This window comes from Orycteropus afer, unplaced genomic scaffold (assembly GCF_000298275.1).
Source record: "Orycteropus afer afer isolate SDZICR_OR568_19922 unplaced genomic scaffold, OryAfe1.0 scaffold00058, whole genome shotgun sequence".
Classification (NCBI taxonomy): Eukaryota; Metazoa; Chordata; class Mammalia; order Tubulidentata; family Orycteropodidae; genus Orycteropus; species Orycteropus afer.
In genome coordinates, this window is record NW_006921645.1 from 10,293,599 (window position 1) to 10,308,742 (window position 15,144).

General features: G+C 37.2%; 1 protein-coding gene across 1 annotated transcript in view; it reads right to left on the reverse strand.

Moving 5' to 3' along the window:
• ATAD2B (ATPase family AAA domain containing 2B) overlaps positions 1–15,144 on the reverse strand; it is a 262,920-nt gene that overhangs the window by 15,006 nt on the left and 232,770 nt on the right. Inside the window, exon 23 of the mRNA XM_007939264.2 lies at positions 5,178–5,300. Coding sequence (XP_007937455.1) covers positions 5,178–5,300 — 123 coding nt within the window. The remainder of the gene's footprint in view (positions 1–5,177; positions 5,301–15,144) is intronic.

Here is a 15,144-nt window from a genome sequence, read left to right on the forward strand (position 1 = left end):
CCTTCCTGATTTTATATTTATTTAATTTTTATTGTGATTTTGGGTGAAAGTTTACAGAGCAAATTCACTTTCCATATAGCAGTTCACATATACTTTGTCTCATTGACTGCAATTACCCACAATGCAACAGCTGCCCTCCCATTTCCTCCCCATAGTTACCTATTCCCTGTCTTTCCCTCCCATACACTCCTGTCCCCTGAACTGTCTCCGTGTGCATACACTGCCCTTCTATTCTCCCATGATAGATCTCTCCAAGGAGTGTGTTTTGCTTATCTAGTGCCACTCTGACAGGAATATACCACAAAGGGGACCTTAACAAACAGGAGTTTATTCTCCTACAGGTTGGGAGGCTAGAAGTCCAAGTTCAAAGTGCCAGGCTCTAGGGGCTGTGTGAAAGCCCCTTGACCTTGGGCCGCAGCTCTGCCTTGCTCCTGCCCCACAGAAGCTAGAGCCATCTTTTCAATCAGACAGCTACTAGCTGCTGAGGCTAACAAGCCCAAGGTTGACAAATAAAATGGCACAGTCCTGATAATACCAAACCACATGGCAGGCCATTCATGTAAGTCCATTGTAAGTCCCTCATTTAAGTCCATTGTAAGTCCCAAGGTCAGCAGAGCACGGCAGGCTGGTGAACAACAACACGGCTACATGCAGGGTCCAAGCGTGCCATAAACTAGAGACCATTCCCCAAGACTTCTCCTTATATATAAGAAGCAGACCACATCCCTAAGGCAGCTACTCAGCTGCTCACAGTAGATTCTACCATGGAGTTGATTACCAGTCTCATCATGGGGAATACTACTACATCCAGCTGCCCAGCCACTCAATCAGCCCCAGCCAAGCTGACACACAAACTGAACTACCACAGAGTGTATCTACCTAATGTAAATGTTCAGCTCATATGCCTGTCTTTTGTCGCTTCCTGATTTTAAACCACGCAGTATTCCCTTGTTCTGTTCCAACGACAGCCTCCTGGTCTATGTAACAAGTTCCTCATGAGCACAATTAAGTGTTCTGGAATTGTCACTCTCCTTTGTTATCCATAATTTGTTATGATCCACATAGTAAAATGCTTTTGCATAGTCAATAAAACACAAGTAAACATCTTTCTGGTATTCTTTGCTTTCAGCCAAGATCCATCTATCATGAGAGAGGATACTCCTCGTTCCACATCCTCTTCTGAATCCAGCTTGTATTTCTGGAAGCCCCCTGTCAATATACTGCTACAACCATTTTTGAATTATCTTCAGCAAGATTTTACTTGCTTGTGATACTAAGGATATTGCTTGATAATTTTCACATTCTGTAGGATCACCTTTCTTTGGAATGAGTACAAATATGGATCTCTTTTAGTCAGTTGGCCAGGTATCCAAATTTCTTGGCATAGACAAGTGATCACCTCAGTATAGCATCCATTTGTTGAAATATCTCAATGGGTACTCCGTCAGTTCCTGGAGCCTTGTTTTGCACCAATTCTTTCAGGGAAGTGTCAACTTCTTCCTTCAATACCATCGATTCTTGATCATATCCCATCTCCTAAAATGGATGAACATCGACCAATTCTTTTTGGTACAGTGACTCTGTGTATTCTTTCCATTTTCTTCTGATGTTTCCTGCATCATTTAATATTTTTCCCATAGAATATTTCAATACTGCAACTCGAGGCTTGAATTTTTTCTTCAGTTCTTTCAGCTTGAGAAATGCTGAGAGTGTTCTTCCCTTTTAGTTTTCTAACTCCAAATTTTTGCACATTTCACTATAATAATTGACTGTCTTCTTGAGCTGCTCTTTGAAATCTTCTGTTTAGCTCCCTTATCTTGTCATTTCTTCTATTTGCTTTCACTACTCTCTGTTCAAGAGCAAGTTTCAGAATCCCCTCTGATGTCCATTTTGGTCTTTTCTTCCTATCTTTTCAGTAACAACTTTGTTTTCTTCATGGATGATGTTCTTGATGTCATCTCACAATGCATCTGGTTTTTGATCATTCGAGTTCAATGTGTCAAATCTATTCTTTAGATAGTCTCTAAATTCACGTGGGATATAATCAAGGTCATATTTTGGCTCTCATGGACTCGTTTTAATTTAATTTAATCAGCTTCACCTTGAACTTGCATATGAGGCTCTTGAAAATACCATGGCTTAGGTTAGGTGCATCTGAGTCTTCAAAGTGACATCTTTGCTCCTTACCACTTTAAAGAGGTCTTTTGCAGCACATCTGACCAGTGCAATATGCCATCTATTCTTGACTCCTGCTTCCGTGGGTGTTAATTGTGGATTCAAGGAAAACGAAATCCCTGACAACTTTAATTTTTTCTCCATTTATCATAATGTTGCTTATGGGTCCAGTTATGAGGACTTCTGTTGTATGTTGAGGTGAAGCCATACTGAAGACTATAGTCTTTGATCTTCATCAACAATTGCTTCAAGTCTTCTTCACTTTCAAAAAGCAAGGTCATGTCATCTGCATATCACAAGTCATTAATAAGTCTTCCTCCAATTATGATGCTGCATTTTTCTTCATATAGTCCAGCTTCTCTGATTATCTGCTCAGCATACAGACTGAGTAAGTATGGTGAAAGGATACAGCCCTAACACATACCCTTTCTGATTTTAAACCATGCAGTGTCCATCCCCTTGTTCTGTTCAAATAACTTCTTGGCCTATGTATTGTTGTTGTTGTTGTTATTTGCCGTCGAGTCGCCCCCGTTTCTCATAAACACAATTAAGTGTTCGCATTCTCTGTAATGTTATCCATAATTTGTTTTGATCCACACAGTCAAATGCCTTTGCATAGTCAATAAAACACAGGTAAACATCTTTCTGGTATTCTTTGCTTTCAGCCAAGATCTATCTGACATCAGCAATGTTATCCCTTGTTTCATGGCCTCTTTTGAATCCAGCTTGAATTTCTGGAAGTTCCCTGTTGATATACTGCTGCAAATGTTTTTGAATTATCTTCAGCAAAATTTTCCTTGCATATATTAATGATGTTGTTTGATAATTTCCACACTCTGCTGGATCACCTTTCTTTTGAATTAGCACAAATATCAATCTTTTCCCAATGGCTGGCCAGGTAGCTGTCTTCCAAATTTCTTGGTATAAATGAGATAGTGCCTCCAGTGTTGTATCTATTTGTTGAAACATCTCTATGGGTATTCCACCATTTCCTGGAGCCTTGTTTTTCACCAGTTCCTTCAGTGCAACTTAGACTTCTTCAATACCATAGGTTCTTGATCATATGCTATCTCCTGAAATAGGTAAACAGTGACCGATTCTTTTTGGTACAGTGACTGTCTATATTCCTTCCATCACAGCAATTCAATTTTCAAACACTGCCCCAAGCAACCACAGTCCACTTTTTGCCTCTATAGATTTGCCTTTCCTGGGGATTCATGTAAATTGAGTCATATAGCAGGTGGTCTTTTGTGACTAGTTTCTTTCACTTAGCATAATATTTTTGAAGTTAATCCTTACCTTAACACACATCAATACCCTGTTCCTTTTCTTTGCTGAATTATATGCTATTGTATGGATATGCCATGTTCTGTTTATCCAGGTGGTAGATATTTTGTCATGATGAATAATGATGCTATCAACATTCATGCACAAATCATTGTATGTGCATATGTTTTCATTTCTCTTAGATTTCTAGCAAAAGAATTTCTGGGTGGGGGTGGTATGGTAAATGTCTAACTTTTTAGGAACTACCAAAGTGTTTTCCAAATTGGCTCCACCAGCTTCTTACCCAGGCTCTCATCTTCTAGTCCTGCCATATTGAGATGGCTTAGAGTCCTTCAATTACTTCTACTTTACTTTACACAAAAAATATTTTTATGAAATGCAGATTCCTTAGCTTTATCCTCAGAGAATCTAACTTACTATTAAATGTAATAGGCACACACATTTTGGAAAAAAAGTGACCTACAGGATAAAGTCCAAGCTCCTGAGCATGGCATTCAAATATTTATTGAAAATCTGTTATATATGAAACACAGATCTAAGGATTGGGGTACAGCTATGAACAAGACATTCAAAGGAGAGAGACAATAATAACACCCCCCCTCAAAAAAAAAAAAAAAACCCTAAAAAATTAATGCCAGCTGCTATGATGACTAGAGCATATATTAGATTAGATGGTTAGGGAGGAGCCCTCTTAGGATGAAGAAGAAAAGCTTCTCCATAATTTTGACGTCCTGGCCCCAGCTCACCTCTCCAGTCCTCTCTCCATCATTCTGTATACTTTCAGAAGACCAATTTACAGTTCTTCTAATAAATCAAGCTACTTCATACTTTTGTGCTTTAATACATACTGTTGTTTCCTCTGCTTGCAATACCTCCTCCATTCCTGCCTTTGCCTCCTTTCCCCTAGTCCACCAGGGAGAATACTCCTACATTCACCCCCTAAATGCTAATTAAAATTAGCTGTGTTCCCTATCAGGAGGAGTCTCCTTTCTGGGCTCTCAATGTGCTTCAACCCATGCACATATCACATTGTATCTTGAATTGTTTTACATTTCTCTCTCTCCTACTACAATGTGAACCCCTCAAGGGCAGAGAATTGAATGAACAAACTACATTTGCTACTTCTACATCTATAATAACAAAATTGCAAATAAAACTTCAAAGCAGGTGAAAAAACATATTCCTAAAAACTTCAAAAAAAATGTATTGGATGTACATTGATGAAAAATATAATCTCTTCAGACAGAAAAGTGTATCTAAATCTTTTAAGAATACAGATCAATAATTAACAAAAATATACTCTTGTGACAGAAATTTCATTAAGAAATATTTTACTTCTGTCATTTGCAGTGTTTAAAATTTTCACAGAAGTAGTTATTACTAGCTGCCATCAAGTCAATTCCAACTCCTCATGATCCCACGTGTGCAGCGTGGAACTGTCCCCTCAAGGTGCCTCTGGGTGGGTTCTAACTGCCACCCTTCCCACTTGGAATCAAGTGCTTAACCATTTGCACCACACAGGGACTTTTCAAAGAAGTAAAGTTTTAAAATATCTTTATGAATTGACACAATATTAGTAACAGTAAGGCTGTGCCTCAAAATATCTCTATCTACACGTTATTACCATAATATCAGCAACCCTAAACACCATTCAATGGTTCTTAGTCTAAAAATAGCACATTAGGCTTCAGTGCAAGTTCATTTCTATAACTTACCTCTTTTTATCCTTGCTTCCTTAATTTCTTCACAGAGCTTATTAAACTCTGGATCTAATTCAGCTGCAATGATAGCATGTGCAGTGTCCTTCAGAGTACAAGCCCTGTGCCTAATTATCTTATCTGTTAAAAAAAAGGAATACATTTATTATACATTTATTATAGATATAAATGAGATAACGTTAATAAATAGCATCTCACAAAGAGGGGCAAAAGAATGTAAACATGTAAATACAAAACTGTAAAAAGTATTTCTAGGTGAGAAATTAAATGATGGGTAAAAATAATAACCTTTTCAATCAAGCTGATAATTTTCTAAGAATTGCACTTTTAGAATATCAAAGTACTAAGCCTTTTCAGCAAATCTTTACATCAAAGAGATATGGCTTCACTTTAAATTTTTGAAAACAAAACAAAAAATGTCCAGTTTTCAATATTAGTTTAAAAAGGATTTAAAGGATATTCAGCATACGCCCAGGCCTGTAGCTGTTGAAGATGGATACTGAGAACTCAGAAAATTTTCTTCATAAACTAAAACTGGTCAAATCTGTGCTAAAGACTATATATCTTAAGTAAGAATGTTATGCTTTTCAAAATGTGACAGGTAGAGACAAATTTAGCAAGATGCTCTAAGCTAAAGAGTACAAGATGGTATATAAATTATAGGTAGACCCAAGACAGAAGCACAAACATGCTTCTAGGTAACTGTATCTAGAAATGGCCTCTGCTTTAGATTAACCCAGAAGTTCCCATTCATAAAGAATACAATGTAAACAGTGCCCTTAGCTGGGCAACCCAAAGATATTCAAAGTCCAGTTAATATGTCAAAGAAGCTTAGCTTATTTTGCAATACTAGGCAAGAAAATCCAAAGTCATAAAATAACATCTGTTTTTCCTCTCTAAAAAACCTCTGATGGCACAGTGGTTAAAGCACTAGGTTGTTAAGCAAAAGGTCAGTGGTTCAAACCCACCAGCTGCTCCTCAGGAGAAAGATGAAGCAGTCTTCGTCGATAAAGATTTACAGCCTTGGAAACCCTATGGGACAGTTCTACTCTGTCCTATAGGGTCACTATGACTTGGAATCGACTTGATGGTAGTGTATTTGGTTTTGGTTTGGTTTCCTCTCTAATAAAGGCAAAAAGTGTTGACAAAGATAAAGAGCTATTTCCCATTGTTTCTGATTAGAAAGTCCAAATAGTTCATTGTAGAAATCTCATAAATATGAACACACACCTTCAAAGAAAATCACTATTTTCTCTAAACATTCATTAAACAAATATTGAGTGTCCATTGTACTAGAAACCAAGTCAGGTTCAAAGTAGTGAACAAAACAAACCTGGTCTCAAATTTCAAGGAGCTTTTCAGTTTATTATAAGGAAAAACAAACAAAACCCACTGCCACTGAGCTGATTCCACCTCACAGTGGCCTCTATTGGGTTTCTAAAGCAGTAAATCTTTATGGAAGTAGACTGTCCTATCTTCTTTCTGTGGAGCAGCTGGTGGGTTTGAACTGCTGACCTTCTGGTTAGCAGTCAAATGCCTTAGGCACTGTGCTACCAGAGCTCCTTAGTATAGGGAAGATGTATTAAATAATCCCTCATATACACATACAAACTCTATCCCTTCCCATCTCTCATCTCCTAGGGATAAAAAAAAAAAAAAAAAAAAAAATCCTTCAAGACAGCAATTACGAAAACCTATAGGGTACCGAGGTAACCAATTCAGACTGGGTAAACCAAGAAAGAGCTCTCTGTGGGAAAAAATGTAGAATAAAACTCAAAATTATAAAAAAGACCAGTGTAGTGCCTAAGGCACTTGACTGCTAACCAGAAGGCTAGCAGTTCAAAACCCCAACCACTCCTTAGAAGTAAGGTTGGGCAATCTACTTCCATAGTGATACTGCCTTGGAAACTCAAGGAGGGGTCGCTATGAGTCGGATCCAACTCGAAGGCACATAATAACAACTACAACAACTGATCTGACTGAGACTGTTGAAACCCCAGAAACTAGTCACCCTTTGGTCTTGGAACTGAACTCATTCCTATGGCTTCCAGCCAGACAATGGACAGGACTACAAGGTGAACAGGAGCTCTGGTAGTGTAGTGCCTAAGGCACTTGACTGCTAACCAGAAGGCTGGTGGTTCAAACCCACCAGTCACTCCTTGGAAGGAAGGTTGGGCAATCTACTTCCGTAGTGATACCCCCTCAGAAACCCAAGGAGGGGTTGCTAGCTCCAACTCGATGGTAAATAACAACAACAAAAACAACAAGGTGAATATTTACTCCAGGCAGGTACACTCATTAGAACAATCAACCATGGGAGATCAGTAGGATACCTACCATTTGTACAGGGAGAAAGCTCAGAAGGTAGGAATGCATAGGAAAGAAGAACACAGGGAAAAGGTAACCACAGGGAAGAAATGGGAAGAGAGCAGCTACATTACAGGAATTGCAATCAATGTTATGAAACAAAATGTATATGACGTGTTGGATGGAAAATGAATTTGCTCTGTAAACTTTCACACAAATCACAACAATAAAAAATAAAACAAATGGTACAAGGAAAGAATTCACGAAGGGGATGTTGTATAAACTGCTAGAAGAGCCTTAGGCAATGGTGATGGGAAAGAGGAAAACCAAGGAGAAAAAGGTTTCACAAAGGAGCTTATATCTGAACAAAGATTTAAAGAAAAGTACCCATCTCCCCACTGATCTGTAACTCCCATGAAGGTAAGGATCATGTCTTATTCACCAGGGTATCCCAGCCCCTAGTATAGAGTAAGTGGCAAGAAAATTTTCTGAATGGAAAAAAAAAAAAAGAAAGGCTCTCTGAAGGAGAAAAAGCATTTGAGACTTAAAGTATACAATGGAGTTGCCACTGAAATAGCAGGGAAAATACCACTGCAGGCTTAGGAAACACCATGTGAGAAAGTCCTAAATAAAAAGAGCTTGGAGATGTCAAGAAACTGAAAGGTGGTCTGTGTGGGTAGAACACAATACGCAAGAAGTAAACAGGACTACATCATATGAAAAGGATTTTAGATTATATCCTAAGATCAACAAAAAATCCCAGTGAAGATATAAGCTGGTGAATAACATCATTCAAATTAACATCTTTAAATGACCACACTGGCTGTTATCTAGAGACTTGACTGAGGGGAAGGACTCAAGAATAAATCCAGGAAGCACAACCAGAGAAGCTCTTCTTTTTTTCTGTGAGAGAGGATAGTGATTTGAAGTGAGGTGGTGGTAGTGAAGGAAGAGAGTATTATAGATCTGAAATGTGTTCTCAACAGCATGACTTGGTGATGAAGCAGATGTGGGAGTGAGGTGTTAAAGATGTCTCCCCTGCTTCTTGAATGAAAATGGGTAGATGGATATACCATTTAAGAAGATGTAAAAAGTCAGAGAATAAATAGAGGAGGGAGGAAAAGAAGTTAGAAACCAAAGAGTTTAGTTGTTGGCATTTTGATTTTGAGATGCCTACAAACAGAATATGCATCTCAACAATTCTGACTAACCACTCCCTCATAATTTTGTAATTTGCATTTATTATTTAACATACTGCACTTCCTAAGTCTTTTTTTAAAAGATCTACTGAAGTAGAATTGGCATCTAATAAATTACACATATTGGAAATACAAAATTTGACAAAGATTATACATACGAACATAACTGCAGTTTCACTGTAATAAAGACAATTAATAAGTCCATCATTATCAAAAGTTTCCTTGTGCCTCTCCCTTCCAACCATTCCCATAACCCTCTGGTCCCAAGCAATAACTGGTATGCTTTCTGCTATTACATATTCGTCTACATTTTTTATTATTACATATAAATGGAATCCTACAATGTGGATTCTTTTTTTGGCCTAGATTCTTTCATTCAGCTTAACTATTTTGAGAGTCATCCCCACTGTTGCATATATCAGTACTTCATTCCTTTTTATTGCTGAGTAGTATTCCATTACATGGATATAATGTGATTTGTTTATCCATTCACACGTTGATAAACATCAGGGATGTTTCCAGGTTTTGACTACTATAAACAAGAATGTTTCTTTTACAAGGACTGAATTTTGAATGTTAAACCATTCTTTATTTTTTAATGCATTCCTGGATTAAACCCTACTTGATCACAATGTATTATGCTTTTAACATATTGTTGGGTATAATTTGCTAAAATTTTATGTTCATGAAGGATATTGATCTACAGTTGTTTTTCCTCCCTTGTAATAATAGAGTTATTTTGATTTTCATATCAGATTAAAACTGACTTTACGGAATACACTGGGAAGAGTTTTCTCCAATTTTCTGGAAGAGTTTATGCAGAATTGGTATTATTTCTTCCTTATATGTTTGATAAAATTAACTAGTGAAGCCATCTAGGCTTAGAGTTTTTTTCTTAGTTTGCTCACTAGACGTAGAGCTATCCACATTATTCATTTCCTCTTTCATGAGTTTTGGTATCTTCTGTGTCTTTCAAATAATTTGTCTACTTTACCTCAGTTGTGAAATTTACTAGCATAGAACTATTCATAATATTTTCATACTGTTATTTTAGTATCTGCACAATGTCAGCTTTTTCATTGCTGTTATTGGTAATTCGTGTCTTTCCCCTCACTACTCTGACCAATTCAACTAGAAATTTATCCACTATTGGTCCAAGTTTTGATTTCATTAATTTTCTTCTGTTCTCTATTTCAATGATTCAGTTCAAATGTTAGGACTTCAATGCCCATCTTGATCAACTTTATTCAGAGTTGAGGTCACTGATTACAGACCTTTCTTATTTTCTAATATAGACCTTTAGTGCTATAATCTCTGCCTACATGCTGCTTTAGCTGCATTCCAGTAATTCTGATGTGTTTTCATTTTATTTAGTTCAAATCATTTTTTTAGTTCTTCCTGACCCAAAGATTATTTAGAAGTATTTTATTTCATTTCTAAGTATTTGGGGGTTTTCCAGATATCTTTTTGTTATTGAATTCTAATTTAATTCCACTGTGATATGAAAATTTATTTTGTATAATTTGAATCCTTTTATATTTAATAAGACTTGCTTTATAGCCCCAAATAATATCTATCTTAGAAAACGTTCCAGTGCACTTGAAAACAATGTTTGTTATCTGCTGCTGTTGGGCAGTGTGTTCTATAAATGTCACTTAGTCAAAACTGGTTAGTGTTATTGTTCAAGTCTTCTAAATCTTTACTAATTTTCTGCATATTGGTCATATTCCTGAGAAAAGTGTTGAAATCTCCAATTTTAATTGTACATTTTTCTATTTCTCCTTCCAGTTCTATTAGTTTTTGCATCACAAATTTTGAAGCTCTCTTATTATGGGCATAAATGTTTACAATTATTATGTTTGCTTGATGATTATGAAATACCACCTTTAGTGTGTGGACAGGCTAAACAATCACCTATGTCTAGGCAGGGGCAAGTGTACCCATGACCAAGTACAGAGCTAGCAGACAATGTTTCTACATGCATATTTGTATGAGCTGTAAGAATGTCTGGTGTATAGTAGAGCTGACAAGGGGCAAGGCTGTGGTGGCTTCTAAGCCTCAGCCAGCTACCCAGCAGGAGTGAGAAGTTGGACCTGTAGGCTCAGGACTGTGGTCACAGGGGACATTAAGCTCAACTGGTACAACATACTACACAAAAACACTGTTCTACATTCTACTTTTGTGAGTAGCGACTGGGGTCTTAAAAGCTTGCAAGCAGCCACCTAGAAGCAACGATGGGTCTCTCTTCATCCAGAGCAAAGAAGAATGAAGAAAACCAAAGATGCGTGGCAACAATTAGTCCAAGGGACTGGTAGAACATGTGATCTCAGCCTATATGACCATGAGACCGGAAGAACTAGATGGCTGGTGCCCAGCTGCCACTGTTGATCATTAGGAGGGGAAATGGTGCAAGAGAATCCTGGATGGAGTGGGAGAACAATGTGGAACAAAACTCAAAAAAAGAAAAAAAAACAGGTTTGCTGGTCTGATAGAGCCTAGTGAGACCCCTGAGACTATGGCCTCTAGTTACCTTTCAGGTCTAGAACTGAACTGACTCCTGTGAATTCCAGTCAAACTGTAGACAGGCAAATGGGGTGAACATATACATCAGGTAGCTACACTCCTTGAAGAGATCAATCATGGAAGAACAGAAGGGGAGTGTTTGCACAGGGAGACAGCTCGGGGGTTGGAAGTGCATGGGAGGAAAGACACAGGGAAGAGGTAACTATGGGGAGGAAGTGGGAAGAGAGCTGTTACATTGTGGGGAATTGCAGTCATTAAACAAAATGTGTATGAACTGTTATATGGAAAATGAATTTGCTCTGTAAACTTTCACCCAAATCACAATAAAAATTAAAAAAAAAAATACCATTTTTATCTCAGATAATATTCTTTGGTCTGAAATCTACTTTTTCTGCTATTAATAAAACCACTCCAGCTCTCCCTTGATTGATATGACCATGGCATAACTTTTTCCACGCTTTTCTTTTAATCTATTTGTAACGTTATATTCAGAGTAGGAAGCATATCGTTGAATCATGCTTTATTTCCTTTATCCAATCTGACAAATCTCTGTCCTTACTTGGGTTGTTTAGGCCAGGGCCAGCAATTTTTCTGTAAAGGGTCAGAGAGTAAATATTTTAGGCTTCACAGGCCATAAGGTCTCTGTGGCAACTCTGTCATGGTAGTACAAAAGCAGCTACAGATAGTAAGTTAAAAAAAAAAAAGGGTGTGTGTGTATGTCAGTGTCTGTGTTCCAATTAAAAAAAAAAAAAACCTCTTCATTAATTAAAACAAGTCAGCCTGATTGCAGTTTGCTAACCACTGATTTAGATAAACTAACATCTGGTATAGACCATTTACTTTTAATGAGATTTATTTATATGGTTGCTATTTATTTCCTTTTAATCCACGTATTCTTTGTTTCCTTTTCCCCATTGATTTTAGACTGTGTGTGTGTGTGTGCTTTAAATGCTTCCATTTCATCTCCTTTATTGACTTATTAGCTCTAACTCTGTGTTACACTATTCCTGGCTCTATGGGAACTTCAAGGACTATTCTCTCTTATGTTTCAACTAGTTCTTTTTCTGGCCTTTACTAGTTTTCTTAGGTGCATGTGTTGAGCAGTACTTAACTGAAAACTGGCAGAGATAGCACATTTCTTCTTCCTAATACTCTGCCCTGAGAACACTAGCTGCTTTGGTCTGCCTGCATTTTCCCTCCCTATGTTACAATCTAGATAATCTCCATGCCAATATAGTGTTTGTTCAGCTTGTTTGTTTTTCATCTTTTAGGATCACTGTCCTTCACTGCCCTATACTGAATATATTAGAAACTGTTGCTTCATATATTTTGTTCAAGTGTTTTGTTTTAGGTTGAAGTATAAGTCCAGTTCTTTTTAACTTCATCCTGGCCAAAAGCAAGGGTCTCCCTATGTATTTTAAATACTGCCTGAAAAGCAAACTAATGGCTGTGTAACATTCCAAAGTAGGATCCAAAACGCACTGCCGTTGAGTCAGATCTGACTCATAGGGACCCCTCCTTGGGTTTCTGAGGCAGTATCACTATGGAGGTAGATTGCCCAAACTTCCTTCTGAGGAGCGGCTGGTGGGTTTGAACCGCCAGTCTTCAGATTAGCAGTCAAGTGCCTTAGGCACTATAGCACCAGAGCTCCTCACCTTAATTTTAAAAAATTATTTCTCTGGTAGCTTAGTGCCTAAGGCACTTGACTGCTAACCAGAAGGCTGGAGGTTCAAACCCACCAGCCAGTCCTCAGAAGGAAGGCTGGGCAATCTACTTCTGTAATGATACTGCCTCGGAAACCCAAGGAGGGGTGGCTAAGAGTCGGTTCCAACGTGATGGCAAATAACAATAACAACATAGCCAAAAGTTTTAAGTTGCTTTAAATTTTAGATACTACAAATGAAAGCTACAATAAACATCCTTAGAAGCAGCTATACTGTTAATCTGATATTATAATATTTTCAGCCCATGTCATATCTCACCTGTCATTGGCTTCCACCTCAGCTTGAGCACAGAGAAACTAAAAAAGAGTTTAGATTAAATGCAGAGCCATGTTCCTGCCACATTATCTCTTCCTCTAAAATAAGTCAATGGTCTCTTGTTTTTGCTCTTTTTAAAGCACACCTCTCATACCCCACCCCACTTCTAATTAAAAAGTGAAAAGAACAAATGAATGAAGAAAAAAAGAATTCTATAACAATTCTCCACTAGTCTAAAAGCCAAGGAATTTATTCTAAAGAGTATCTGCATTTGATGGGATGCAATGCTTGTCCATGTGCCTATCATTATAATTCCTTTTAGTTACTCTAAACAGTATAGCATATAGTATAAAGAATCATAAATTTGAAGAATATTAAAACTGAAAGATACATCCGTGATCACGCCTGTTTCTTAATTCTTTTTTTGAAGGGCAGGGAGTCAGCATAAATCCTTTTAAGAATGTGATAAAAATAGAAAAGTACACATGCATAATGTTTTGTATATGGTTATTCAGAGACTCTCATGAACCCCAGACTTAAAACCTTTGCTTTAGTAATTGTGCATGAATAAAAGCTACATCATTAGCATTCTTTTTACTTTGTCTTGTGCTTTAAGACATCAAGATTCTCCACATTTAAGAAATTGAGAAGTAATATAAGTACAGGAAAAAAGCCATACATTGGCTTTAAAGTTAAGACAGATCTCTATTCACTCACTTGTGCCATTATCATTTGTGGGTTTGGACATAAATTATATACCCTCTCTGAGCCCCAATCTCCTTATCCATAGAACAGTTTTATCACCATCTTTGCCTTCAGCAAAAAATATGGCTATTTAGGACAAACTGATGACTGTAAAATAACAGAATTACTACTTTTATGAAAGTAGCAACTATTTCAATGTGTATCTCATGTGAGTTTTTATTTTCTTATGCACTATTAAAAGAAAAAAAAGCCCATCAGCCATTTTTACCAATAAAATTATAAAGAAGATTAACTATTTTTAAGATAATTTTTTTTTTAATTTCTATTGTGATTTGGGTGAAAGTTTACAGAGCAAATTAATTTTCCATACAGCAGCTCACATACACTGTCTCATGACATTGACTGCATTTTCCCACAATGCAACAGTTCCCTTCCCACTTCCTCCCCACAGTTACCTCTTCCCTGTGTCCTTCCCTCCATCCACTCCTGGGCCCCCCGAGCTGTCTCCCTGTGCATACATAGCCCTTCTATTCTCCCATTATTGTTCTCTCCAAGGAGTGTATCTACCTAATGTAAATGTTCAGCTCATATGCCTGTCTTTTAAGGTAAACTGTTTTTTACAGCATGATTTTTCTCCCTTAATTATTTCACGAGTGAGAAACTTTACTGCATTTAGTGGTTCGGGTCACATTTATACATTAATGCATATTTCTACATATTTGCATTAAATTATCATCTCTCCATTTTACAATTACTATCTAATCTGAGGCTTCTTGAGTTAGTATCTGACAAGAGAACAAGTGGTAAAATTTACTCACTGGCCACTTTTGTTAAGAACATGTTCCACACAAGATCCTACACAGATCCTGTTTTCAATCAGCTTAGACTCTAAAACAAGGGATAAGGATATGTAAACAAAATAAGTGCTTCAATAACGCTACAAGATTCAGAGAAGGAATTACTTATCATTGGAAGGAACTTTGGAGAAACTTTCAATGATAATAGCATTTAACATTCCTTGAAGGATAAGTGGGATTTTTTTTTTTTTTCAAAATGAGGTTTTTAAAAGTCCATACTTAAGAAAAGTACATTTTCTTGAATATGAATTATATCTCAATAAAACTGATTTAAAAAGAAAAAATAGACACACTCCCAGTAAAGGAAATACATGTAACAAAGGTCCTGTTGTTGTTGTTGTTGTTATTTGCCATCAAGTCGGCCCCGACTCCTAGTGACCCCTCCTTGGGTTTC